Source organism: Rhopalosiphum maidis, chromosome 1 (genome assembly GCF_003676215.2).
Source record: "Rhopalosiphum maidis isolate BTI-1 chromosome 1, ASM367621v3, whole genome shotgun sequence".
In the NCBI taxonomy this organism is placed as follows: domain Eukaryota; kingdom Metazoa; phylum Arthropoda; class Insecta; order Hemiptera; family Aphididae; genus Rhopalosiphum; species Rhopalosiphum maidis.
This window is the reverse complement of record NC_040877.1, coordinates 80,754,654-80,769,328: the sequence shown is the minus strand read 5'-3', so window position 1 is coordinate 80,769,328 and position 14,675 is coordinate 80,754,654. Positions and strand designations below refer to the sequence as shown.

The window sequence follows — 14,675 nt, the reverse complement described above, 5'->3', positions numbered from 1 at the left end:
TAAATGAATGCCAAATAGACAATAATAAAAAAAAAAATTAAAAAATTAAACTGGACCATAATAGTATATACTAAATACGTACGAGTAGATGCTATTCTAATAATGACGACGTTCACTGCCGTATTCATCTATGTTCATCTGAGATTCTCTTCTCTTGATCATGATGGTAGCTTTTATGAATATATTGGACCAAATTAATTTGTCACGCAGTAAATAGATAATGGTCAGCTTATGGTTTAAAGACCTCGAGACCTTCACCCATATATAATATGTAGTATAGTCTACTGCTGTGGTGTCATTATATATCTAACATTAATCTACTAAAGTTATTACAACCGTTTAATTAATTTTTTTATTATACAGTTTCCAAACAAACTGCCGAAAATCAGTAATTTTAATCATTTTCTAAAGATTTTTTTCAACTGAAATAGGTACATATGGTTAATCATCATTTTTTAAGCAATCATTCATAATTTATTATACTTAATAATTGCAGATCAATACTATTGTATAATATATACGACTCGATGCAAGTAACTATAATGCATATATTCAGTTTTATTTTTATTTATAAATACCATCTTTATACGCATATGCAGATGTTCCATGAAACACAATATATTTCACAAGTTTATTTCATAAAATATTGATACTATTTGTAGAAAATTGTATTTATTTTTGTTTTAACCTTTTATCGTTTAGCGTGAAATTTATAAATTCATATATAATTGTGACCATAAACTATAGTAGAACTAGATATTATCCATCGTATATATTGCTTTCTCGGGTAGTCAAGTCGAATTAAAACGGTCATCTGTATGATATATGTGAATACTCTTTCTTTGTGTTGTAAATATAGGTACGCGTTCAATGTCTGCACGTGTATTATATCAAACGATAACCGAGATAAAATTGTGTCGATATTGAAAAAGAAAATGTAGAAATTATTATAAACGACTGCACATGCGAAGATCAAAGATAATATAATAATGTATTTACAATAAGCCGATCTTGGAATATCGTCTATTGAACTTCGGTGTCTCAGAGGACTATAAATTTGATGTTGGTATTTTTGTAGCGTTTAGAACCAGAGAAATAAGTAATGGAAAACATAATACTTGTAAGATAAATATAATAGCTATAAAATATCACGATGTTATGTAAATAAACAACCGTAATCCGTAGTTCTACAAGTCCAAAAACAGTTTTATTTACCTATAATCTATATTCTATAACCCTGCAACGTAGAGTTTAAATTATTATTATTATTATTATTATTATTTTTTGTTTAAGTCGATTATTAAGCCACATGTTCATAACATAATAACGACCAATTCGCACTTACTTAATGGTAAAATATTAGCGGTATAGTTAGCATTAACAGCTACTCGTATGATTTTCCGCTTCGGATGACACAAGATAGCCAACTACAGTGACACCGTACCACAGGACGCATAATATAATAAACCCACCATTGATATCCACGCATAATCACTGGTGCGGTGATAATAATAACGAAAAGACATACACCGTATACGCGCAAAACCGTAGAAGAAACCCGTTAATTCCGTTGATTATAATAATATACGTACGTACCTATATTTATTATTGTTATTTTTTTGGTAACTCAAAATCATTGGTTTTTCTAGATAATTCGTGCATTGAATAATACTCAGAATAACAATAGTATACAGGATACAAAAAAATGAGGATAAACACAGGGACAAAACCTTTTTATAGTGTTCTTACTGTGCGTAGTCCGTTTCGCGTCAGTGATATTGATATCAGATATACAGTGAAGAATATAATATTTGGGTTAATAAGAAATAATCATGTGACAGATTGTTGACAACAGATCAGCTTAAAATAATATTATTATAATATTTATAGGTATACTTGTTGGTCGAGAGCACCGCAATTAACAGCTTGTATGAACAAAACTATAGAAATTTGCTTAATCATTTTGTTAAATCGAGCTTAGAATGATACTATATTTGGAATTTATCTTCTGCAAATTTGAATATAACATATTTTTTTAGTAAAAAAAAATCTGTCAATCTAACCTTTTTTCTTTTATGCCTATCAGAAATTATGAGCCAAAGTACACATATAAAATCTGCAATAATTATATGAGTAAAAACTATATCCACCTGTTATTGAAGTAAGAAAATTCAAATTATTTAACTAAGCATTTATGTAATTTATTGTAAATACAATATAAAGTAAATTACAAATAATTAATAATCATATTTTCAAATTATTAATGTAAAAGAAACAAATATAAAAAACGTGTAATAGGTATGAGAAATAAATATCATAATAATTCTATACATAGTAAATTAAGATAGTATAATTTTTCATAGTTTATTGTAATAAATAAACGTGTACGTATATTACAGTTACTTATTCAAACAAACATTTTTTTTTTTCAAAATATTTTTCCTTTTTGTTTTAAATCTTATGTAGTATATTATTTCAAGCTAAACATGGGTAATCAGTGGCATGTTTTTATGTTCATGGATGCATTATTAAATATCTTATGATGGATATATTTAATAGTTGTAAATACTAAAGAGCGCTTCAAGCGAGCACGATTGGCTATCAGCTATTAAAATATCTAACACACATTGGTTTATGGCTATAACTGTAAGAATATAAATTAGAGAAGAAAAGGAGAAAAAAATGTTGATTCGATCAACAGCAAATCATAAATATATTAACGGAATAAGTACATATTATGGACACTATAATATACAAACCTTAAGGCATGCTATGTCTACGCTATCAACGATTTCAGCAATGGCGGACCTTATGAAGTTATAAAAACCATGTTTGTGAGAAGATTGCATTTATAAGAATGATACATGATGGTGAGAGATTCGAATTGAAATTTGATTGTATCATAGCTGAACATGCTCTGAGAACTGCAACATGGGTACTTATCTAATAATAATTCAGCCACTGTGGGAAACTAAGTAATGTCATATTAAAGAAAAATCTTTAAATTAGTCATTATATCAAGGAATGCATTAAATATTAAAAATGTAAGTGAATTTATTTTGTACACATTAAACACAAACAAAGGACGCGCTGATGCATTCAGTAATTTAAAGATACGATCTCAGTAACAATAAAAATAAAAACTTTAATCTCAACAGCTGTTATAGATCACAAGTTATAATTATTTTTATAACATAATATACAAAAATCTATAATATAGAAAAATGATAAATTAATATTCAAGTATACCGTAGACATTATATAGTAGGTATAGATATGTTATATTAAATCATGTCTTTAGCAATTATTATACTATTCTACGACGTAATTTTTAAATTGTTTATGCATTATGCATATTCCATGTATTAATGTGTAAGTTACATTGTACCAGCACTTACATATCATCAGTATGTGTATAGGTATATATAATAATATCAATCGTTAATATCAAGCAAATAACACAATAATATGTCTATAGTGTATATAATATGTATAGGTACAAATACTGTCTAAAAAATCCATCATGTTGAGAATGCTTGACTAAATCATGGAAAATCGCATATCCTACATATAAAGATGACCTCATCAAATTTAAAAAAAAAAAACGCGCCAACGGTATTGAACTACGTGCCCAGGTCTCCTCCGTTCTACTGTGTTACAATTACCGGTAATCGAGAAAACCTAATTAAATCAACAGCGAACTTATTTCCAGTTCTCTTTTCTCCCCCCCCCCGCCTTCGTTCTTCCGTCGAACTGGCCCATTTTTCTCGTCTGCCCGCTAGACGACAATTGCTCATCGTGGCGACGGCGCTTTGCGCAGGGTGCAGGACATCTGTGTATAATGTCACGGAGCATTGTCTACGTGAACTCAATCTTTCAATTGACAATTTTCGTTGAATTTATAATTCACGACGCGTCTATTCATCGTCAAAACTGCAACTTCCAAGTGAAATCGTCATCGAGGTGATAATTCAGTCCAATATAACTCTTCATCGCGCCATTGTGTTTGATTTTTATTTGCAGGCAGAGCTCACCGCGCTGCTTATACGTATTAATAAGGTATACATAATAAAATGTGTTACTGCTACAGCAACCCGAGTGTGACAGATAAACAATTATTATACATCGTTATATTATTATATATATACTGTATACGCGCGGAACGAAGATCGTGTAAATTCTGATTGCTATACACTCCGAAAAGAATAAAATTGAGCCAGACATCATCATCATCACATGCCCGCCTTTATTATATTATATCGTTGTTATTATTATTATTATATTTTTATAGACGGCTTAACAACTCCGCAGATCCTCGAGATTAACGGTATACCGTCACGTCGGTATATGGTAAAACAATAGCTTTGGTACGCGTCGTCCGAACAATCCAGATATCATTATATACGGTATGCCCCTGCTTGCTGCTCCGCGCCACACACTTCCGCTGGGCGCAGTTGCTGATATAATTAAACAGGGAAAAATAACCGTGTCGGATGGACAAAAACCTATGGTGTGGGGGGTCCTTACTAGAATCTTTATCATCTCAACTGCTGCCGAATATTATTCAGGTCGAATTCGGAAGACGACGAAATTTCCTATTGTAGAAACGGCAACCATCAGCACTATCATTTTTTATTTGGCGCAGCAGATATATATATATATATAATAAAAATCCAAGACGATCACACGATTCTAACTAGATATACCTGTGCGCAAAATCGTAGACCGGAATACCGGATTGCTTTCTATTATTTATTTCTCGCGGTGTCAATGTCATTGTCGAAATCACCACGAGTTGACCATCACAGTGATCATAATATACGTATTATACAAATACCTATCTACTCGCCCGCTATACAGTTGTCGTCGAAATAAACTAAACAAATGTGACTTTTTTACTCGATATTCGTATTACTAGCTCGTGTAAGTTGTATACGATTATGCGATTAGATTTTACTATTTCGTTACCCGCGATAGTGTATTACAATAAACTATTTAATACAGCCAGTGCACTGACCCAGTTCAAAGAGAGTTTAACGCCCCGTCTGCCAAAATAAATACCCGCATGTCATACGTCAATTATTATTAAAGCGATTCAAACGTTAATGGGTTCCATGCATGGTTAGGTACACCTTTAAAAAAATTGGCGTATAATTTAATTTGTTCGTTTATTTAAAAGAACTTTAAATCTCTGCTGAATATACTGTAGCAGACCCGCGATTTAAGTACAACCATATTATTCAGAAAAATAGACGATAATAACACGCACGTGAGTCTTAAATAATACACAAGTTCTCACTTATAGTCATATCAAATCAGTATATGACATCTAGTCCGGACAAACATCAATGTTATACTTAAATTATAATATATGTACATGCGTGAATTTAAATAAAACGGTTACGGTTTTTAAATAAATACATTTAAACTTATGGCGTATAATATAATACGTGTTGGATCATTATTTTATTTTGGGAATTTTAAGAAATATTAAAAGTTTTACTTTATGAACATGTAGATTGTAGGTGTGTGTATACTAGATAGCTATTACTTCAAAAATAATTGGTATCAATTTAAGTATGCATTAAAATTGACGGTGTTATGTTATATTCCGTTATTTTATAATGTATTTTTTTTAACGTGATATTCTTCAATTTAGATGAGATTAGACGATTACCGTAGTTTAAATATTTTATTTATACATTTTACTACATCCGCTATGATAATAACACCGACGGTGAGTGTTATTTTTGAAATCTGCTACTTTTGGCCGTGTATATTACAATGGACAAATCAATTTATTGTGATCAAAAATAATAATAAAATATCTATCAAATATAATGGATAAATGGATTTACTAATAAATATAGGGTTCGGAAATTCTTTCATTTCCATGTGTATATTAGTAATAATGTGTAACACTGAAATAAAAACCACGAACGAATATTTTAGTGTTAGACCATGGTTTCTATGATTTAATGGGTGAAATAAAATCTAATTTTTACTAAAAATGATGAACATTTTATTTAAAATAATAATAAGAAATCCTGTTTTGAATTTCCGAAGAAATAATTAGAAATTGAAAATTGTGCACGTGACTTTGTACAAAATCAAGGATGAACATTCAGGCATAATTTTATTTTAGTTCAATTTACTGGATGAATGTTTTAATATAATTACTCAATAACTCAATATTCGGAATCAAATCGGACGTGGTAAAAACATTCGTATGGTCAGAAACGTGAACGGACACGCAGCCATATATATAGTTTTTTTTTATTGAGTTATGCATTTTTAAAAATATTTCCTTAAGCGGGGAAATCATTTTTTTCAAATCTTCTATATTATATTCTGTTATTTTTTTTCATCATAAAAATTTTGTCCAGCAATGGGTACATCGTTCATACGTGGTTTGCGAACGTATACTGCAGACAGAAAATGACATACGCGGCTACCGATTTTCCGAGATAGTTCCTTGAACTCAGCACAACGATTCGACTCGATTTATACGGTTGCTCCGGAGAATTCAATTTATATACATATACGAACGGATAGAGAAGACAAAAAATTATTAGAAAAAAAAATTACGTAGTTTTTAGTATAAAATATGGTTGGTATTTCGTGATTCAAATCATAAACGGAGATTTTTTTGACATCCGACAAATATTCAAGCAATATTTCAGTAGTCTATTCAACTCGTGATGATGATTAAATTTAAAAAAAAATAAAAATAAAAAAAACCATAACTTGAATTTTTATAATATTATATTATATAAATGGCATTTCGTCAATGAAAATTGTTGACCAATAGGGTGTAGACATTTTGAATAAATTACCTATATATACATTGATAATAAATTACTAAGTCAAACAAAATAATATATAATAAACCATCGTGAAAAACAACATAATTATAAGTGTATTCTTCTTCTTCGATGAGTAAACCTATCTACTTAAAAATATATTTTTTTCTTACACTTAAAATGATTATAATTTATAAGAGACCGCTCTAATTATTGCAGGGACATTAAAAGAATGATTGAATAACTTATAAAAAAAATATTCTTTATTATTAAGTATGTACCTAATATAAAAAAGAATGTTCTATCCAATATTTGAAATATATTATATAACTATATAAGTATATAAGTGGTTGATAGTTTACTTTTATGAAATCTATAGTATAATATTAAAGTATGTGTATTTTTATTTCAGGAGTCGTTTAAAATATGAAAGCTGCCGGCGTAGTACTACATCCCGGTAGTTGGTCGAGATGGTCACTGTTTTTAATTTTGTGGACAAACTTTGCCAGCGTGCTTGGTATGTATTATAATAATATACTTATACCTAAATTATAAATTTGACTAAATAAACTCGTTTTGTCCGTCAAAATATTGTAATCGACAAATCTTTAAATGGTCTAGACGGTCTAGTATACATAGTAGTATAAATAAACATTGACAGTTGATTTTGAACGATTATTCGTGATGATTAAAATTGCGTACACGCACCTATAATATAGCGTGTAAGGATATCGAGTCAATATTATAAAAAAAAACAATGTTCATAATATAATATGGAATATGGCGAATTGATTATTTTATAGCGTACTTATTACAATACGTATTAATTTCGATGTGAATATTATACTTATTACAAACAGTTATGTATTGCTAACATGCTAACAAAATATGTTAGTAGGTATATACGCACTTCTTTTCCACGGTGGTAGGCTACAATAGTAAAAAACTTATCACGACAGGTCAAAAATAAAAATGTTCTCTTCTCAATCAAAAAAGATAATTTCTTTAAGCCCTTATTATGAAAATTAAGTTCAAGTATACTTTGTACTTTAAAAAACTAGTTTTTGGATATTTCTTAAAATACTTTTCCAGTATAAAATCATGAAAATTGTACCTATGTTAATTTCCGAAACTAGTTTGAATTATCTGATGCTAAAAAACGTAGGTATTTTGAAATGTTCACTCATTATTAGGTATACGCATATTGTGTTGGATATTTTTTAAATGGTAAAAATGAAAATGTTAGTAATTATCGCGGTTACAGATTTTCAACTTTGGTTTGGTTATTGGTTCAAAAAATATTTTTTCATAACGATCTAGTATGTTTTTTAGTACCGACTGAGAATTAAAAATTCTAAATAATTATTGAATATTTCATTTTTGGCATTGAAAGTTCTAATATAGCAATTGACTATACGTCGTAAACTACCCACGTACATCACGCTAATGGCCTCAATACGCTCACGCTGAATATAAAATGATCTCTTGGTACTTGAATTTTTTTTTTTCATTCCCATATGTAATCATTTTTTCAATCGAAATTTGGTATAGATACACCTGTGTTTGTGTACGATCTTATAATACATTGTACCTATACATATCAGAATATCATATTATAATTATATACTATACAGTATACGTACAGGACGGCGGACCGTATGTATGGTATAATAATAGTATAATATGTATAATGTATATGTATAAGGCAATTACTACCGTGCGCAAAGGGAAATATATAATATTATCGGCATAATATACCAACGCATATATACGCGATTAAATGTGAACGGTTTTTGCTTTAAGCTTTTGTAAATCCCGAAAACTGTATTCCACATTATATAGTCGTTATTATTATTATTATTATTACGAATGTGCGAGTGTGACACAATGTAATATAATATATATTATTATGATTATTGTTGTTGTCGTATGGGATGACCGCGTAGTATAAGGCACGGCGCGACGGACGGCGGAAACGGCGACACTGGCCGTTATATTACATACAGACTATAAACGCACCTGTAATAATATAATAATATACCGACATTAATAATAAAATCGTATGTGTATATGTGTGTGTGTATGTGTAATATGTGTGTGTGTGTGTGTACGGTAACTTAAAAATGTACAATTGGATTGTGTGAATCGACCTGGGAACAGAAGATAATATTATGACGACGCGTATAGAAGAATATAACTGACTAGAAGACAGTGAAAAATAAATAAATTCCAATAATACCTACAGCAGCTAGCCAGCCATCTGTACATTATTATTATATAGACACATATTATAGTATATATATATATATATATTATGCACACGCACACACTCGCGGATCGGTGCAGCTTATTAGCGACGTCCAATTGTGTGTGCTGCGGATGACAGACGGACGCGAAATCGAATGGGAATCGATGAAATAACACACTCGTGTCGGCCGTCTATATGTTATCGAACGTTATTTTATATGTATACCTACATCACAATAATATATAGGATAGATAGATAGATATTATTTGCGATGTGCATTATTATATGAAACACACTGTCGAGGAGACAATTGCGGCTGGACCGTCTCGTAGTCGAGACATCGATATGTATTTTGGTGCAGTACCTACCCTATATATTATATATATATAGGTATGTTTAAATGTGCAAGCCGCGCGCGCGCGCGTGTGTGTGTGTGTGTACGATGAGTACTATAAGACGAGACTGACGTGACGGATTTATTTGTTATTATATTGCGTTATTAGGAAATAAGACTATAAATGTGACGACGATATAAAAAGCCCGTCGACATTTTGAATTATGACGCGGTCCGTTCACACACAGACAGGCACTCGCAATCAATGTTTTAATAGGTATATACAGTAATTTACAATATATTCATTCATTAAACACTATGTTCGTGTTTTGTTCGAAATAATAATAGTATAAGTACAAATTTTCCGTGTGTGTATTCAGGTGGTGGTGTGGTTTTGAGAGGGACGGCGGGAGTAGTTTATTCCATAGGACTTGGTTGATTCCTTTAAATACGTAAATATTAAGAAAAACTGTATGGCAATTATCAACAGTATATATATACATTAACTGAAGGTCATTGTATAATTTAGTTTTTCTCAAGAAAAGTATTAAGTTTAAGTTGTTTTCAGGCCGAGTCCTAGGGCTACATCGAAGGTATTGGCAATTCTACATTCTTCGAACTCTTATTTGTACTTGCAACATTCCGTCAGTAGATGCTTAACCGCTAGTGTTTGTTCCGTGTGTTTCAAATATAAGTGGATCTTCATTTGATTTCTAAAAACCATCTGTTATTCTTAGTTCACAAAGTATTGTTTTTTATTTTATTTTTAATAATTCGGGGTTTTCACTGTTTTCAGCGTTTTGTCAATCGTGTATTAGGTATGATTTTATTTTTCTTAGTTTTAATATATTTTTACGCAATTTCGTTTTCTATTTGATTGAATTCAGTTCAATAATTGTGATCTGGAAAAGCTGTGTCTATTGACAAATTCTGATTCTCAACATCAGCTTTTTAGTCCGTTTTGTTATTTATTTTTATATTTCCGTGTCCCGGTGGCCGGTATCCAAATTAAAGTTAAGCGATTCAATAAAAAATCATAAGTGTGTATAAGTATATTATGCTAGTTTCTAGAACGGGTGGTGTATTATCCTTGAGAATTGTTTTATTTCTTTAAATACGTATATATTATAAACATATTAAAACATGTAATGACAATTTTGTTGTGCTGTAATACTAAATTGTCACCATCCCCCCACCCTCTCGTGATATTTTTCTAAGCCCCTACTTGCGTGTTAGACATTTAAACTTTGGTTGCCGTGTCTTATGTACTGTGTACCGTGAAAAGCTGTCCATCGGTGAGTGGCCATTAAAACGTGAACTGATCGCTATTATATTATATACATATTAGTATATTACCTATATTACCTACCGTCTTGCCCAATACCAATAATATTATCTATATTATTATGTTCATAGATCTCTGATGGTTGTGGCTCTCGGCGGGACTATATTATTATACGCGACATCGTTGTATGACACAAATCGATTTGTAAAAAATATCGATTAAATCATGTTTTATTTTATCGTTTATATTATACCAGCATAGCGGTGTACAGTTTATAATCTTGATGGCTCCAGCAATAACTAATTATTTCTATTAACCATACTATTTAACGAAAGAAATATTTCAGTGTCCTGTGTTACCAATTTGAGTACAGGTACTTACGACGCCGTCTTGTGCATCCGCCCCGCACAATAAAAAAGAAGATAATTTTTTACCGGAAAAAAATGTTCACGAAGACAGCGACGACGTTACCCAGCGTTTTGTATTTTTTTTCTTTCGTTTTTGCCGTCCGCATAATATATTATAACAACCACTCACGCCGGCCGTGTCCGAACGACGTTGACGTGTACACCGTCCAAAGAACAAAGCATATAACCGCGCGCATAATATTCTTCGGTTCCAGCTGCAGCAGATCAATATATTAAATAGTCCTTCAAACTATATACATAATAGGTACGGAATTATTCGTGTTTCCATCATAGTGTTACGACGGTTATATGTATATTATAATATTATTATGTAGGCTTTAGTGATCAGCAATATCGGCTTCGAGTGCGTACTTATATAAATATATATATATATATATATATGTGTATATTATGGATTTGTTTTTTTCACTATGCACAGCGCATAAATTTCGTTGAACGTATTTCGCAGTGCAGACGAGTCAACGAAAAAACACGTCATTCAACGAGGTAATCGAACTCTTCTCCATAATATACTATATATAATTACCCACTGGTGCATATTACTACAAATCGTACTCGGCGCGAAGGGTTGATTAATTGTTTGTTTATTATTCGTTTCCTTTAAACCATCTCTTGTTTTTCAAATATTTTTTCGGTACCTACTAATATTATAGTAAAAGTACGGTACTATCATGGTTCGATTTGATTCGGTGATTCTCAATAATGTATACTCACTTGATCCTGACGTTTGTTAAATAATTATAATTGCCAGAACGACGAACAAAATACGTTAGGTACGCAAATATTACTTATTAATTAGCACCTTAATTTGTTTAAACAATACGATTTGGTGGCGTATCATACTACCGTTGAAAGAACTAACGAAAAACATACAAGTTTATGTAAAAATTACTTTTACCTAGGTATACTGTATAAAAAAATTAAAATATAATTTTATTTCGTTCGTATTTATGGAACATATTGAGTAATTATGTAACTTATTTATTTGTTATGGTAAATTAAAACATACTTTAATTTTTAAAGATTACTTGTATATATGCAATTGCAGGTTATAGTTTGCCCTTTTATACTTCTAACCGATGTCACATAATTAAATAAATTTTTTTTAATTTAAAATTAAATGTTAACATTTCCAATTATTTTAAGTCATCCGTAATAATATTATCATCATCGTTAGGTCAACATAACCTATAGGCTCCTAGCCAGGCTAGCTATATCTATAAACACTTACACGATACAGTTCCTTTGTTACGCATGGAACCGAAGTTCCTACACGGTACATGCAGATTGCACGTATACCAACAAAGATTGAAAATTAATAATAATAATACAATAGAACATACTGTAAACAAATATATTATGGAAAATCGAAATCGTTATACTAATATTTCTTTTATCTTTTTCGATACTCAAACGTCTGTTTTTTTTTCAGTAAGTCTGAATATAATTTAGTCTTCGTAGGACCGTATATGACGAGAATAGCCAATTTTCTTTGATGTGTACCCACCTACAGTTATATTATATTTGCTATATATCGTGAAATTCAAAAAACCTATTAATTTTATTGTTATTATACATAGTTCGGAAATAACCGCTTATTATTTGTATTCACTATACATATATACATTACTATTATTATTATTATTTACTTTTTTTATGGAAACAACATTATATTTTCTTAGGAATTTATAATGTCAACGGCTCAAATTAAGTTTTTCCTAACGCTTTTGTTAGTGGACAATGTGTAATACACAATAATATGTATACCGCTATCAGACAAATGTACAAACGAACAGTTACTATAATAATAAAAAATATAAAATTTAAACAAATAAATAATATAAAAATAATGTTAAAATTTTAAACAATTACGGAGTTTGTGTGTTTAATGTATTCATATAGGTATGACATAGTCATAGTATTGATTTCTCTTATAATAATTCTGTATTCATTTATTTTGATTAGATACCTATTCATCAATTCGATTTTTTCTGTCTTATTACCGTGTAAAAAAAATATACTAGGTATCTAATTATTTGAAGATTCCTTTTATTACGTTAATTTTCTCTTCCCATGGCGTATCATGAAAAACCTACAATGGAATTTTAAAATAATTTCAAAACACTTTCAATTTAAATTAGTAAATTATTTCTAGTAATTATTTTTACTATAGTAGTGCAATAAATTTTTAAACAATTAATAGTGTTAAACTTCATATAACTTTAATAATGTATTTGAACAAATTTTTATTATGTTTTTAAATAATATTATATTATATTCACCAAATAATCTTTTATTATTGAGATAATGAGTTTTACAGCTCACTTGTTTATATGGTAAATAAAATAATAAATTGCATAGTATTTTATTATTTTAAAATACATATTTATATATATATATAATCTATATTATATATTGTAATAGAATAATATGTATTATGTATGTGATACAATAAGTTTAAAATTAGAAGTCCAAGTCATGTTGAGAATATTTTTGTTGAAAGTTTCTTGAATTATTTAAAATTCTACTGAGGAATAAAAAAAAATTATTATTGTTATAAATTATGATAAATATCAGTACATGATTTAAAAAAAATATTAGGTAGGGACATATAATAAACATTGTTATTTTTAAGTTATGATATTATACGTATTTATTTAAATTAAATAATGTATAGTGTGTTTATACGTTATACCGCACAACTAGTTCAGAAAACACAAAAAATATAGATTTCATAGGTGCCGTGATAAATAACAAAATAACTCGTATAAAACTGTTCAATGTTAATTTCACCGAATGTCAATGTATATATATAGGTGTTCAAACCTTATTATTTTTCAACTAAAAAATAAGATATTTCAGTGCAATTTCGTTTAATCCAAACAAACAAATATAATTAACGTGTAACGCAAAGATAGATTGAAATGTTGATAGGAAGATGACAAATTCAAAACTTGTAATATTACATTAATTCAACACTTCAATGTAAAATTTAGATACTTAACTATTTATATAGGAACAATGTTACTATTATAAATATATCTATGTATTGTCTACATCGATCGCACTTTAAAGTCAATGTATTCACACCGAGAAGTGTAACCGATTTTTTAATGTGGAAAAAAAACGATTTGTTCATCCGAATCTATTCAGGATGCACACGTCGGGGATCACACTTGCGGAAAGCAAATCTAATTTTTGGTGTTTACATTTTTTTCTTATTAATTTGTTTTTTTTGTTTTTTATGACGCAATCCGTCGATCGTCTTCCTATATAGGTACTTAATTGCCGCATCCACTGTGTATGCAATGACTTTAATGGTTTACCATTATTATCCGTGTCCAATTACTATGCAACAATTAAAACTACCAATCCGCGGTCATGAACCGTCGTATACGTATTCGTAATTCACCGTCAGTCATGGACTCGTGATGTACGAAAGTAACGATGATAAAACGCAGTAGGTATACGCGTATACCTATTCATCGATTCCGCCAAGCCGCCAATTTTTATCTGTGGCCATCACAAATATATTTTTTTAGATAATATGCAATAATATAACGTGTCTATTATAATA

General features: G+C 29.8%; 1 protein-coding gene across 1 annotated transcript in view; it reads left to right on the top strand.

Annotated features, from left to right (window-relative positions):
• LOC113556053 overlaps positions 1-14,675 on the top strand; it is a 37,951-nt gene that overhangs the window by 13,265 nt on the left and 10,011 nt on the right. The window contains 1 exon segment of the mRNA XM_026960773.1: positions 7,216-7,320. Within this exon segment, the coding sequence (XP_026816574.1) occupies positions 7,230-7,320 (91 nt within the window). The 5' untranslated portion in view covers positions 7,216-7,229.